A 13,461-nucleotide genomic window follows, 5' to 3' on the forward strand; every position below is an offset into this window, starting at 1 on the left:
ATGGTCCCATGACATATGGTTGGGCTATGTAAATTTCTTTGGGGAAGAAAAGTCTATGATTGTCCTTCCCGCATGAAGGCATCTTGCTTTTGCCGTTTTTATTTGGACCCTTTGTATTTCCTTTGCCCTCTCTTTGCTACTTTTTGTGATCCACGCTGTTATTTCTCACTTCTTAATCTTTTCAGTTTCTCCCATAGCAGCCACAGCCTGTGCTGCTCAGAAAACAGGAAGACCAACTAGAGGGCTCAAGATTGAGACCAGAGTTCCATAATATTGCTCTGAAGCATTTGGAGAACTGTCCTTCGTTCCTGATGTGAATGTTTCATTATCAGGACCAGTGTGGTTGGCTGTATAAACGGTCTGCTTCATTTTAACTCTCTTAGGAGGCCTTGCAGTTCTTCCGTCCTAGAGGCTTACGTTAGGTAAGCATTTTTATAAGCAATATCAGTCAGATGGCATGGTCCTCATTACCAGCTGAAAGTGAATGCTGCTGTAGGGTAGGGTGTGGGTGACCGAGAGTTTTATTCAGTTCTCTCCCTGATAGGACTATGCTGCCAGTACCAGAGTCCCAAAGTCTGCTCCATTTCCCTGGCTTTCTGCCTAAACTTCTTCCAAGTTCTATCAATTCAGCAGCACTATAGTCTCTCATGGAGACATACATGCACCAGTAGGAAGAAAGCAGGTCCTCAATATTCATTCCCACTAGCTGTATACTGATACCCAGCCAGTGGTGGAGCAGAATCAATTACTAGGACAAACAAATGAAGTTCTCATTTGGGACAGAAAACATACCCACATATTCATACTAAATATCCTACAATAAACATAATAAATAAATAATATGGTAGGGTAGCAGATAAAATATGCTATGTCAAAGAGAAAAAAGTAGAGCACGCACAGTGTGGAAGGTCAATCATAGGGAAGAAGAGAGGTTGGATGGAATCTTGAAAGTGTGGTCCAAATAGACCTCATCAAAGATGTGACATTTAATCAAAACTGTGAAACAGCCACTCTGCCTACTTCATTTTCTCCCAAGACTTTATATAGAAGGTCATCATTGGAATGATCAGATAAGATCTTAATTGTTACATGTTTAATTTTAAAAATTAAATAGTAAAAGTCAGCACAGGCTGAGACTTTAAAAAAAAAAAAAAGAAAGAGACACCTAGGAGGAAGGTCAAGAGAAAATGTTTAATAAAAGACGCACTAAACTTTCTTTGATGAGCATTTTCTCATTATTGAAATATTTTTGAATCCTATTTTTCCTTTATATCTTACAAGGATTTTCCCATAATTTAAAAATATTAAATATTAATTCACATATGTATCCTAATTTACTTAAATACTCTATCTCTGCTAGACATGTAAGTTTTTTGGTGTCTTTTAAAATCAGAATAAATAGTTATAATCATTGATATTCATGGACTCACATAGACATAGAAACTGATTTGGAAATAGGATTCATAAAATGTTACTCTTCATCTTTCAAAGATCTTGAAATATTTTCACTCTTTTAAATTTTAGGGTTGTAAATCAGAAGTCTAATGTTTACCTGATATTCTTTTTTAAGTAAAAATTTTATCACATATGGAAATTTACATTTTTAAAATATATAGTTGTTAACATAGACCTCTAGGAGATATATATCTGTATGATTCTATATAAATACATATATATATATATGTATGTATGTGTGTGTGTGTGTGTATAAACATTTCAAAAATTCTCTTTAGAATCCACCATTTAAAATCTGAGCATTCAGATATCATTACAGCAGCCCAGACACCAGGCCCAGTACTCACCGTTTCCAAAACGAAGACCAGGAGCGTGCCCCAGTCCATGGTCTAGTTCCCACACTGCAGCTGACATTGATCAACACGCAGGAGTGCATCTGCTCGCTAGCATAGATTATTCCTGACCTGGAGGCCACCATCCATAGTGAGACAGCACCCTTCTTGGGACACACATTATCAAGTTCCCCTCAGGCATCAGGCTACTGAAGACTAGGAAGTTTGAACAGTACAATATAGTTTTATTGTATATTTTTTAATAGTATTATTATAATTATTCCTATTACACCTACTATTATTCCTACTTTTTTTTATTTATATTTTTTTACTCTATTTTCCTCTTATCTATTTGGGTTCATGGAGACTCTTTCTCCCTTTTCTCATGCTAACAACCTATTTCTTTTAATTCTGCTTTCAGAATTTTTTATTCCTAGGATATAGTACCTCTATAGACTCACTTCTTACCTCATTAATGTTATATCCTATACTCATTCCTATCCACTTTGTCCACCATTAGAAATTGTGGTCCTTATTGTAAACCTATTGGGTTATGCTGTAGATAATAATTGAACTCATCAGCTCTGTTTATTAAGAAAATATGGCTAATATATAATAGGGACTATTTGGGCTAAGGATGCACATTGTTTGTATTGTGTGCTGCTAATATTGATCTCTCACTTCAAGGTGAGGTATTAGAAACCTGCAGGGACACTAAAGCCTATGGGGGAAAACTGTAATACTTCAAGTTCACACTGCTAGAGGGGAAGATATATGAACAATATGAGAAAACAGGCCAAGAAAGTGTCCCAAAAAAACCTAGATATTATATCAATAGAATCCAATGACAGCATGGAAGAAGAAATGTCTGAAAGGGAATTCAGAATGTACATAATTAAAAGGATCCAAGAAGCAAACCATGAGGTAAGAGAGCAAATGTAGGTGATCAATGATCACATCAATAAACAGTTAAAAGAGAAAATGAGGGAAGAAAAGGATCATTTCAATAAAGAGAGATTCTGAAAAAAAAAAAAAACCAGAAATCCTTCAAATGAAGGAAACAATAAGCCAAATAAAAACTCAGTAGAAAGCATAATCAATAGGCTAGATCACTTGGAAGACAGAACCTCAGACAATGAAGACAAAATATTTGTCTTGAAAACAAAGTTGGTCAAACAGAGAAGATGGTAAGGAATCATGAATTGAACCTCCAAGAATTAATATCATGAAAGACCAAATTAAAGGATTATTGGAATTCAGGAAGGCACAGAAACACAATCCAAAGGAATGAATAATCTATTCAATGAAATAATACCAAAAAATATACCAAATTTGAAGAATGAATGGAAAATCAAATACAAAAGGCTTACAGGACACCAAATGTACAAAATTACAACAGATCCACACAAAGGCACATTATAATGAAAATACCTAACATACAAAATAAAGATAGAATTTTAAAGGCTGGAAGAGAAAAGCATCAGTTTACATATAGGGGGAAACAAATAAAAATATCAGCAGATTACTCAGCCCAGATCATAAAAGCAAGAAGGGACTGGAACAACATATTCCAAGCTCTGAAAGAAAATGAATACCCACCAAGAATCTTATACCCAGTAAAACTTACCTTCAGGTTCTATGATGCAATAAAATCTTTCAATGATAAACAAAAGCTAAAACAATTTACAAATAGAAAGCCTGCACTACAGAATATTCTCAGCAAAATATTCCATGAAGAAAAATGAAAAACAACAATATAAGTCAGCAAAGGGAGAAACTACCCTAAAAGAATAACCAAATAAAGGAGAAACCAAGTCAAGTTAAAAGCCAAAAATAAGCCAAAATGACCAGGAATCCAAGTCATATCTCAATAATAACCCTGAGTGTTAATGGCCTAAACCCATCAATCAAAAGACACAGACTGACAGATTGTATTTAAAAAAAAAAAAAAAGAGTCAACAATATGCTGCCTTCAAGAGACTCATCTCATAGAAAAAGATACTCAAAAACTAAAGGTGGAAGGATGGGAAAAATCATACCATGCACACAGACTCAGTAAAAAGAGGGGGTTTCCATTCTCATATCAGATAAAGTGAACTTCAAGCCAAAGTTAGTCAGAAGGAATAAAGAAAGATATTTTATACTACTTAAGGGAGGTATAAATCAGCAAGACATAACAATCATAAATATTTATGCCCAAACAATAGTGCATCCATGTACTTTAAACAAATCCTTCTCAATTCGAGGAACCAAGTAGACCACAACACAATGATACCAGGTGACTTTAACAAACCTCTTTCACTATTGGATAGATCTTCCAAACAAAAATTTAACAAAGAAACCATAGAACTCAATAATACGATCAATATTTTAGACTTAAGAGACATGCATAGCATATTCATCAACAATTGAATACACCTTCTTCTCAGCAGCAAAGGGATCCTTCTCTAAAATAGACCATATGTTATGCCACAAAGCTACTCTTAGCAAATTCAGAAAATAGAGATACAACCTTGTTTTCTATTAGATCATAAAGGAATGAAATTAGAAATCAATGATAAAAGAAAAAACAGAAACTACTCCAATACCTGAAGACTAAATAATGCACTATTGAATGATACACAGATAACTAAAGACATCAGTGGGGACATTAAAAAAAATTGTTAGATGTAAACAAGAACAACAATACAACATATCAAAATTTCTGGGACACTATGAAAGCAGTAGTAAAAGGAAAATTCATTGCATAGAGCACATTCAATAAAAGATGAAAAAGTCAACAAATAAATGACCTAACATTACAGCTCAAAGCCCTAGAAATAAAAGAATAGATCAACACCAAAGTAGTAGAAGGTAGGAAATAATTAAAATCTGAGCTGAAATCAATGAAATTGAAACAAAAGAAACAATTCAAAAAATTGACAAGATGAAAAGTTGGTTCTTTGAAAACATAAACAAAATTGATAAACCCTTAGCCACACTAATGAAAAGAAGGAGAGAAAAAACTCAAATTACTAAAGTTCATCATGATAAAGGAAATATCATGACAGACACTATTGAAATACAAAACATAATTAGAAGCTATTTTGAAAATCTATACTCCAACAAAATAGAAAATCTCAAAGACATCAACAGGGTTCTAGAGACATATGATCCACCCAAACTTAATCTGGAGGACATAAGCAATTTTAAATGGATCAATTTCAAGTTTGAAATAGGAGAAGTAATCAAGCCTACCAACCAAGAAAAATCCAGATGAGATGGATTCACAGTCAAGTTCTACGAGACCTTCAAAGAAGAACTCATTTCAATACTCCTCAAAGTATTTCATGAAATAGAAGAGGAGGGAACCCTCCCAAACTCATTCTATGAAGCTAATATCACCCTGATACCTAAACCAGACAAAGACACATCAAGGAAAGAAAATTTCAGACAAATATCCCTAATGAACATAGATGCAAAAATTCTTAACAAAATTTTAGCAAATCACATACAAAAACATATTAAAAATATAGTGCACCATGATCAAGTGGGTTTTATGGCAGGGATGCAAGGTTGGTTCAGCATCTGGAAATCAATAAATGTCATTCACCACATCAACAGGCTTAATGTTAAGAATCACATGATTATTTCAATAGATGCAGAAAAAGCATTTGATAAAATACAGCACCCCTTCATGCTCAAAACACTAGAAAAAATAGGGATAGTAGGGACATACCTCAACATTGTAAAGGCTATCTATGGTAAGCCCGTGGTCAACATCATTCTAAATGGAGAAAAAACGAAAGCATTCCCCCTAAAACCTGGAACAAGGCAGGGATACCCTCTTTCACCACTTCTATTCAACATTGTCCTTGAAACCTAGCCAGAGCAATTAGACCAAAGAAATTAAAGGGATATGAATAGGAAAAGAAGAACTCAAACTATCACTATTTGCTTATGATATGATTCTATATTTTGAGGAGTCAAAAATTCCACCAGAAAACTTCTGGAATTCATAAGTGAATTCAGTAAAGAAGCAGGATATAAAATCAACACTCATAAATCTAATGGATTTTTATTCATAAGTGATGAATTCTCTGAAAGATAATTTAGGAAAACTACCTCATTTACAATAGCCTCAACAATAAAATATTTGGGAATCAGTTTAACAAAAGAGGTAAAAGACCTCTACAATGAGAACTACAGAACACTAAAGAAAGCAATTGAAGAAAACCTTAGAAGATGGAAAGATCTCCCATGCTCTTGGATAGACAGAATTAATATTGTCAAAATGACCATACTACCAAAAGTGCAATACAAATTCAATGCAATTCCAATTAAAATCTCAATGATGTACCTCATGGAAACAGAGAAAGCAATCATGAAATTCATTTGAAAGAATAAGAGATCCAGAATAGCCAAAGCAATCCTCATCAAGAAGAGCAAGCAGGTGGTATCACAATACCAGAACTTCAACTATACTACAGAGCAATAGTAACAAAAATGGCATGGTATTGGCACCAAAATAGACAGGTAGATCCATGGTACAGAGTTGAAGACACAGAGATGAACCTACATAATTACTAGACAAAATATACTAGACAAAATATACATTGTATGCCAAAAACATACAATGGAGAAAAGATAGCCTCTTCAACAAACAGTGCTGGGAAAACTGGAAATTCATATGCAGCAAAATGAAACTAAACCTCTATATCTCCCCTTCATAAAACTCAATTCAAAGTGGATCAAGGACCTAGGAATTAGACCAGAGACCCAGCACCTAATAAAAGAAAAAGTAGGTCCATATCTTCATCATGTCGGCTTAGGATCAGACTTCCTTAATGTGACTCCCAAAGCAAAAAATAAATAAATAAATAAAAGCAGGATCAATAATTGGAATAGACTCGAAGTAAAAAAACCTTTTCTCAGCAACAGAAACAATCAACAATGTGAAGAGAGAGCCTAGAGAGTAGGAGAAAATCTTTGCCACACACACTTGGGATAGAGCACTAATCTCCAGAATCTATAAAGAACTCAAAACACTTTACACCAAGAATACAAATAATCCAATCAATAAATGGGTTAAGGAAAGGAGCAGACACTTCACAGAAGATCTACAAGTAATCAACTGATATATGAAAAAAATGTTCCACATCTCTAGTAATAAGAGAAATGCAAATCAAAACTACCCTAAGATTTCATCTCACCCCAATTAGAATGGTGATTATAGCCAGATTGTGGAACCAACCTAGATGTCCTTCAATTGATGAATGGATAAAGAAACTGTGGTATATATATATATATATATATATATATATACAATGGAATATTACTCAGCCATAAAGAATGATAAAATTACGGCATTTGCAGGCAAATGGATGAAATTGGAGAATATCATGCTAAGTGAGATAAACCAATCTCAAAAAACCAAAGGTCAAATGATATCGCTAATAAGTGGATGAGGACACATAATGGGGGGAGGGAGGGGTTAGTGTTAGGGTTAGAGTTAGGGTTAGGGAGGGGGGCAAGAATGGAGGAAGGAAGAACTGTATAGAGGGAAAAGAGGGGTGGGAGGGGTGGGGGAAGGGAAAAAATAACAGAATGAATCAAACAACATTACCCTATGTAAATTTATGATTACACAAATGGTATGCCTTTATGCCATGTACAAACAGAGAAACAACATGTATCCCATTTGTTTACAATAAAAAAAAAGAATACAAGCAACAATAGGTGTTGGTGAGGATGTGGGGAAAAGGTACACTCATACATTGTTGGTGGGGTTGAAATTAGTGCAGCCACTCTGGAAAGCATTATGGAGTTTCCTTAGAAAACTTGGAATGGAACCACCATTTGAACCATCTATCACACTCCTTAGTTTATATTCAGAGGACTTAAAATCACCATACTACAGTGACACAGCTACCTCAATGTTTATAGCAGCTCAATTCACAATAGCCAGATTGTGGAACCAACCTAGATGCCCTTCAGTAGATGAATGGATAAAGAAACTGTGTAACACAATGAAATTTTATTCAGCCATAAAGAAGAATAAAATTATGGCATTTGCAGGTAATGAATGGAGATGGAGAATATTATGCAAGGTGAAATAAGCCAATTCCAAAATCCAAAGGTCGAATGTTTTCCCTGATAAGTGAATGATGATACATAATGGGGGGGGGGGGGGTATGGGAAGAATGGAGGAAGGACGGATTGTGTAGAGGGAAATGAGGGGTGGGGAGAGACGGAAGAAGGAAAGATAATAGAATGAGAGAAACATCATTACCCTGTATACATGTTTGATTACAAAACAAATGGTATGACTCTACTTCATGTAAAACCAGAGAAATGATAGTTGTACCCCATTCGTGTACAAGGAATCAAAATTTAAAAATAAAACAAATATCATTAATGCTCATAATTTTTAAGATTCAAGGCAATCTCAGAGCGTGAACTCCTGTAAAAATCAACAGTTACCTATACCCTATACATAAAGGCACAAGGCAAACATTTCCATTCCTCGAGGGAGTAATAGGGGCATTGAAAGAAGGAATGGAACCAAAGCAAGAGCAAAACCCAGCTGGGCAAACAGGTCCTGCAGCTCCATGTCCAGTTTCTGGGGCACATGGCATCATGATGTTTCCAGAGGGCTTGTACAGCTCTGTCCCTATAGCTTTGCTGGTTGTAGCCCACATGGCCTTTCTGTTGATTTACCTCTGCTTAATTCCTGAAACTTCCCTCAGCCCATGTCCTACTTCATTGGCATTTCTTAATCTCAGGGCTCTCTACTGGAGCTTTGGTTTTCTCCTCACATATGCACATATCACCTTCTCAGGGGCAACCTGCAGGGACTCTGACCCTGGAATAGTGCCTGGTCTTCCAAGTCTTCCTATGAAATCTTGGTGGAAGCCTCCATGACCCTTTAATCCCATCATCCTGCAGTCCTGCAGAACCAGTACCATGTGGTTGCCACCAAGGTCTGCTGCCATATTGAGCAAAAGTCAAGCCTCCAGGGACCATAACTGCAGCAGTCTTTGAGTACTTGTGAGCCTGAGCATGGGGAAGCAACTTCCTTAGGCTGCCCTGTACAAGCAGGGTGCCCCACTGGTCTCTTCTCAAAGGAATTTTTACTTTTCCTCATTGAGCCTGAGATGAGTGTGATCTTGCCAATTTCTGAGATCCCTTAAGCCATCTTTCTAACTATCTCTAGGCAAAGTCATTGGAGGTTCATTAGTGGCTATAATGTCTTTAACAACCACATTTTTTCATAGCCTCAGTTTTCTGCTCAAACTGCAATTTTTTTCATATCTTTCTGCTTTGCTTTCTGCTTTGCTTTCTGCTCCTGATTATCACAACAAACTTGATTGAAAGCCACCAGAAATATCCAGGCCACTACCTGAATGCTATGCTACCTATCAATTTCTTCTACCAGATTAAGAAGCATATCACCTTTAAATTCAGCCTAGCAGAAAATCTCAGGACATGGGTAAAATGTAGACAACTTCTTAACTAGAACATAACACGAATGGCCTCTAATCCAGATATCAAGCATCTTCCTTTTCCTCTGAAACCTTGAGTTCCCCCTTTACTATTCACAGTCCTGTTGGCATTTGAGTCTGCTGAGCTTCCACCAGAATCTAAAGCTTTTCAAGCTTGCATCTCCACACTTTTCAGAATTCCTCCCACAAATTTCAGAAAGCTCTGAACTGCATAGTTAGGTTAGACAAAGCAGTGATCCTACTTCTTGGTACCAATTTCTATTTTAGTCAGCTTTTTTGCCACTCTGACCAAAAGACCTGACAACAATCATTAGAGGAGGAAAAGTTTATTTGGGGGCTCAAAGTTTCAGAGGTCTCATTTCATAGGTGGCCGATTCCATTCCTCAGAGCTCAAGGTGAGGCAGAACATCATGGCAGAAGAGTGTGGCAGAGGAAAGTAGCTCAGGACATGAAGACCAGGAAGCAGAAAGGGAGAGCTCTCCCCACTAGGACAAAATATAAACCCCAAAGGCAGACTCCCACCTCCTCCAGCCCTACCTGCTTTCTGTCACCACTCAGTTAATCCTTATGAGGGAATTAATTCGCTGATTGGGTTAAGGATGTCATAATCCAATCATTTCACCTCTATACCTTCTTGCATCATCTCACACATTAGCTTTTTCCTGTAACACAAAACACATACACACACACACACACACACACACACACACACACACACACTTTAATGGAATGTCTGTTAATATCAATTTCTATTGATGATTTTCTTTTTCTTATTGGTTTTCTGTTGATTGTTTTTCTTATTGATTTTTAAGCTCCTTAAATAGTAAGGTATCAGCTCTGTTCATTCTATGAATTGCAAATGTTTTTTATCAGTCAAATGATTAGCATGTTATAAACAGGACATTTTAATTCTTATTTAGTCAAATTGGTCAATATTTTCTTTTATGGCTCCTGAATTTGGGAAATGTTTAGAAAAGACTTTCCTCTTTCAAAATTATTTGAATGTCATCCCCTCTTTCTTTTATCTAATATTTTCATATTTGGATGTTTAAAATTCTTAAATATTTAATTCATATGGCACTGACTTCAATGGAAGAAGATAAGGCTCCAAAGATGCCTATGCATAGTCCCAACTTAATTCATTGGATAACTTGTCATTTCCCATTATTACACTGTTTTATCATAAATTAAATTATAGTACAACATTATGTCTGCCTTTGGTTTCTTTGTTCTCTTCAATTGACCCTATATATTCCAATGACTGGTCCAAACTGTTTTAATTATTGTGATATTATAATATATATTTAATATCTGCTAAAGTTAGTCCCATGCACTATTTCATTTCAAAATGTATATTCTTCTATGTTTATTTTACACATAAACTTTAGGATCACATTGGCTTGAAAAAAAATCATGTTGGTATTTTTACTGAAATAGTTTTGTTCTCAAATTTATAGGCTAGTTTAGGAAGCCTACTATCTCTTAGTTAAGAGAAGTATCTATATTTACTCCCCCTCAATTTTCTCTCCTTTCTTCATAACATTGAGTACTTTCTGATTTTTATTTGCAAGAAAGAAAAATTGATTTTTTTTAGAAGACAGCTTTGGAGTCGGTTCCCTTTGATCTTCCACATACCCAAGCATCTCACTTGCTAATAATTTTGCTTCCAATCCTTATAAAATCTTTTTTCTTTCTCTTTTCTAATGGCACGATGCAGTCACTCCAGAATATTATTCAACAGTAGCAATGACTGTGTACATTCTTGTTTTGTTTAGTTTTCCCTTGCTTTACTGGCATGCTTCATGTATTTAATAAAAACATTTTATCAGCTTTCAGCAAAGATACCATACAGTTTCTGGACTTTCCAATTCTCCTGGACTTTCACCACTGTCATTTTTTGTCCAATTACCTTCAACCCTGAAAATTCCCCTCATTTGTTTAAAGAGAAAAAGCGATGTTTTTTATCCATTGCCGATGAAGGAAAAAATAGTGCTGGAGGCCAGAGAGAAAAAGGAGCTGGTGAAACACCATAGCAACAGCCAAGACAGAGGGTCAGGAAAAGTTCCTTCAGGACAAGGCCGTGCGGGCACTGCACAGAAGGAAGCGCAGCACAGTGGGGAGGAGTCGCGCCACCCCGCCCTCTGCCCCTCGTTAGTGCCACCGCGGAGATGAAATGTGAGCCTGGGTGGCCCCCGACGCCAGAGCAGTCGCTTCCCTGGTGCCCAAGCACCGTGGGGAGGGACAAAGAGTCCTCCGCCCCCCGGCGCATCGGGTCCTCGCCACCGCGCCCCAGCCCGAGCCCCGCACCTCCTGCCCGACGCGCGGGCCGGCTCTCCTCGCAGGCTCGCTGGGCCATGGCCAGGTCCCCGCTTGACCCGGCTCTCAGGAGGGCTGCTCTCTCCATCTGACGGCACTCCATCCTCCCGTTCCCTCCCGGTTCCGCGCGTTCCTTTCGCTCCAGCCTCGGTCCTGTCAGTCCGTCCGTCCTGGCGCTCAGTCTCGGGCCACCGGCTTGGATGGACGCCCTGAGGCTGCCCGGGCATCCAGGGGTCTTGCTTCCGAAGTTGGTCCTGCTTTTTGTCTACGCAGGTCAGTGATGGAGGACGGAGGGAGAAGGTCCGGGCTCTGGGGACTTCGATTAGGTCCCAGCTGGGCCAACGCGGCTGGGCAGGACAGAAGAGCACCTTTGTAGGAGGCAGACCTTGTGGGGTCCCCGGGAGGCGACAGCAGAAACCAGCTCGCCTGAGACCTCTGCTCCGCCTTTTGTTTCTGAATTTTTGTTTTTTCTTTCCTTTAACTTTTCCTGTTGCTTTTTCCCCTCTTTTTCTCTCTGCCAAGCAACTTGGATACCGCAATCCAGTCCTGGGGGATTTCACTCTAAGCAGGGCACAAAGTATCAAGGATTCAAGGGGAATCTGGGGTGAGGGCGGGGACTAAGGGGTAATGGGAAAGCGCTTTCCAAAGGCACCTGAAGCAGAGAGGCGCTGCTGAATTTAAAAATAATCCAATTTGGTGAAATTTCCATTTTGTTATAGCTTACTCATGATCCCTTCCATCTCGGACTTTCTTGAATATTCTATTCGTTTCTTGTTTTTTGTTTATTTATTTTTGTCTCGTTTTCCTTTTAGAAATAAAAGCCTTACACTTTTGTTTTTGTTCTTTAGGAGATTCACAAGTATTGAAGGCTGGACAGTTAGATGCTCTGAGTTAAACATAGCTTTTGAGAGGCATGAATTCACCCAGAGTCTAATCTCTTTTCTTTGATGTAGTTAAGCACTCGTACGTGAAGGGCATCTCATTTTCCTCCTTCCATTTACTCTTACTGAGAATGGCTAATAATTAATGAAGCAAAGTGAGTTTTCATGTTTTGTGATTGATACAGAGCCCTCAATGGCCTTTCATTGGTTATTCAAGTATAAAGTTAATCCACATGTGCTCCTTGCATCTGTTTGGTTCACAAAATAACAGCAGCAAAGTTCTTTGTAAAATGTTTTCATGTTTCTAAGTTCCTATGACAAAAAAATCACAGTCTTACCCGTGACCTTGCAATGCTAAATATATGAATAACTTTGCAGTTTACCTTTTGAGACTTTACAAAAATACTGCAAATGAAATGAAGATGCTCTTCTACTTCATTACCTGAGCATCAAGAGAATTGAATTTCTTATCCAATTTTGACAGAAAGGAGTCAGAATAACTTCAATAGAAATTTTTGATCTGTTTATTAAAATGCAAAACAGTGGGTGTCTAAAAGTACTCACTTAAAGATATTTTATTGTAGGGGAAATGCTGACTTCCTAATATAGAAATTCGTAGAAGTAGAAAAGTTTCCTTCTATGAGAGGAATCCACGGTTTTAATCAGATTGCAACATTCCTTTTACTTAACTCCTATAAGGCTTTCCATATGTGATGGAGTATCAATTGCATTCATGTTAGTTTTGTGTAAAAATCTATTAGTTCATTTGAAACAGTGATGATTCTTTCCTCCTCTTCTGCTTATCAAAAGAAAATAAGAATAGAAAAACAATAAACAAATGAAATTTGCTTAATCCTTGCTTGCCCTTACCCAACCACTCCACTGAACCAGTTTTTCTTACTCTTATGTGTATTTTGTTCCCTGTGGTGGACTGAAAGTTTCTACTTTGCACTTCTGTCCTTCTCTTCTTCCAGTTCTCTCAGTGCTAGGTCC

At 37.3% G+C, this 13,461-nt stretch overlaps 1 protein-coding gene across 1 annotated transcript in view; it reads left to right on the top strand.

Annotated features, from left to right (window-relative positions):
• Positions 1-11,364: 11,364 nt before the first annotated feature.
• Positions 11,365-13,461, top strand: part of CYYR1 (cysteine and tyrosine rich 1) — a 123,448-nt gene continuing 121,351 nt past the window's right edge. Inside the window, exon 1 of the mRNA XM_079100530.1 lies at positions 11,365-11,860. Within this exon, the coding sequence (XP_078956656.1) occupies positions 11,788-11,860 (73 nt within the window). The 5' untranslated portion in view covers positions 11,365-11,787. The remainder of the gene's footprint in view (positions 11,861-13,461) is intronic.

The sequence above is a fragment of the Sciurus vulgaris genome (genome assembly GCF_902686455.1).
Source record: "Sciurus vulgaris genome assembly, chromosome: 10".
Classification (NCBI taxonomy): domain Eukaryota; kingdom Metazoa; phylum Chordata; class Mammalia; order Rodentia; family Sciuridae; genus Sciurus; species Sciurus vulgaris.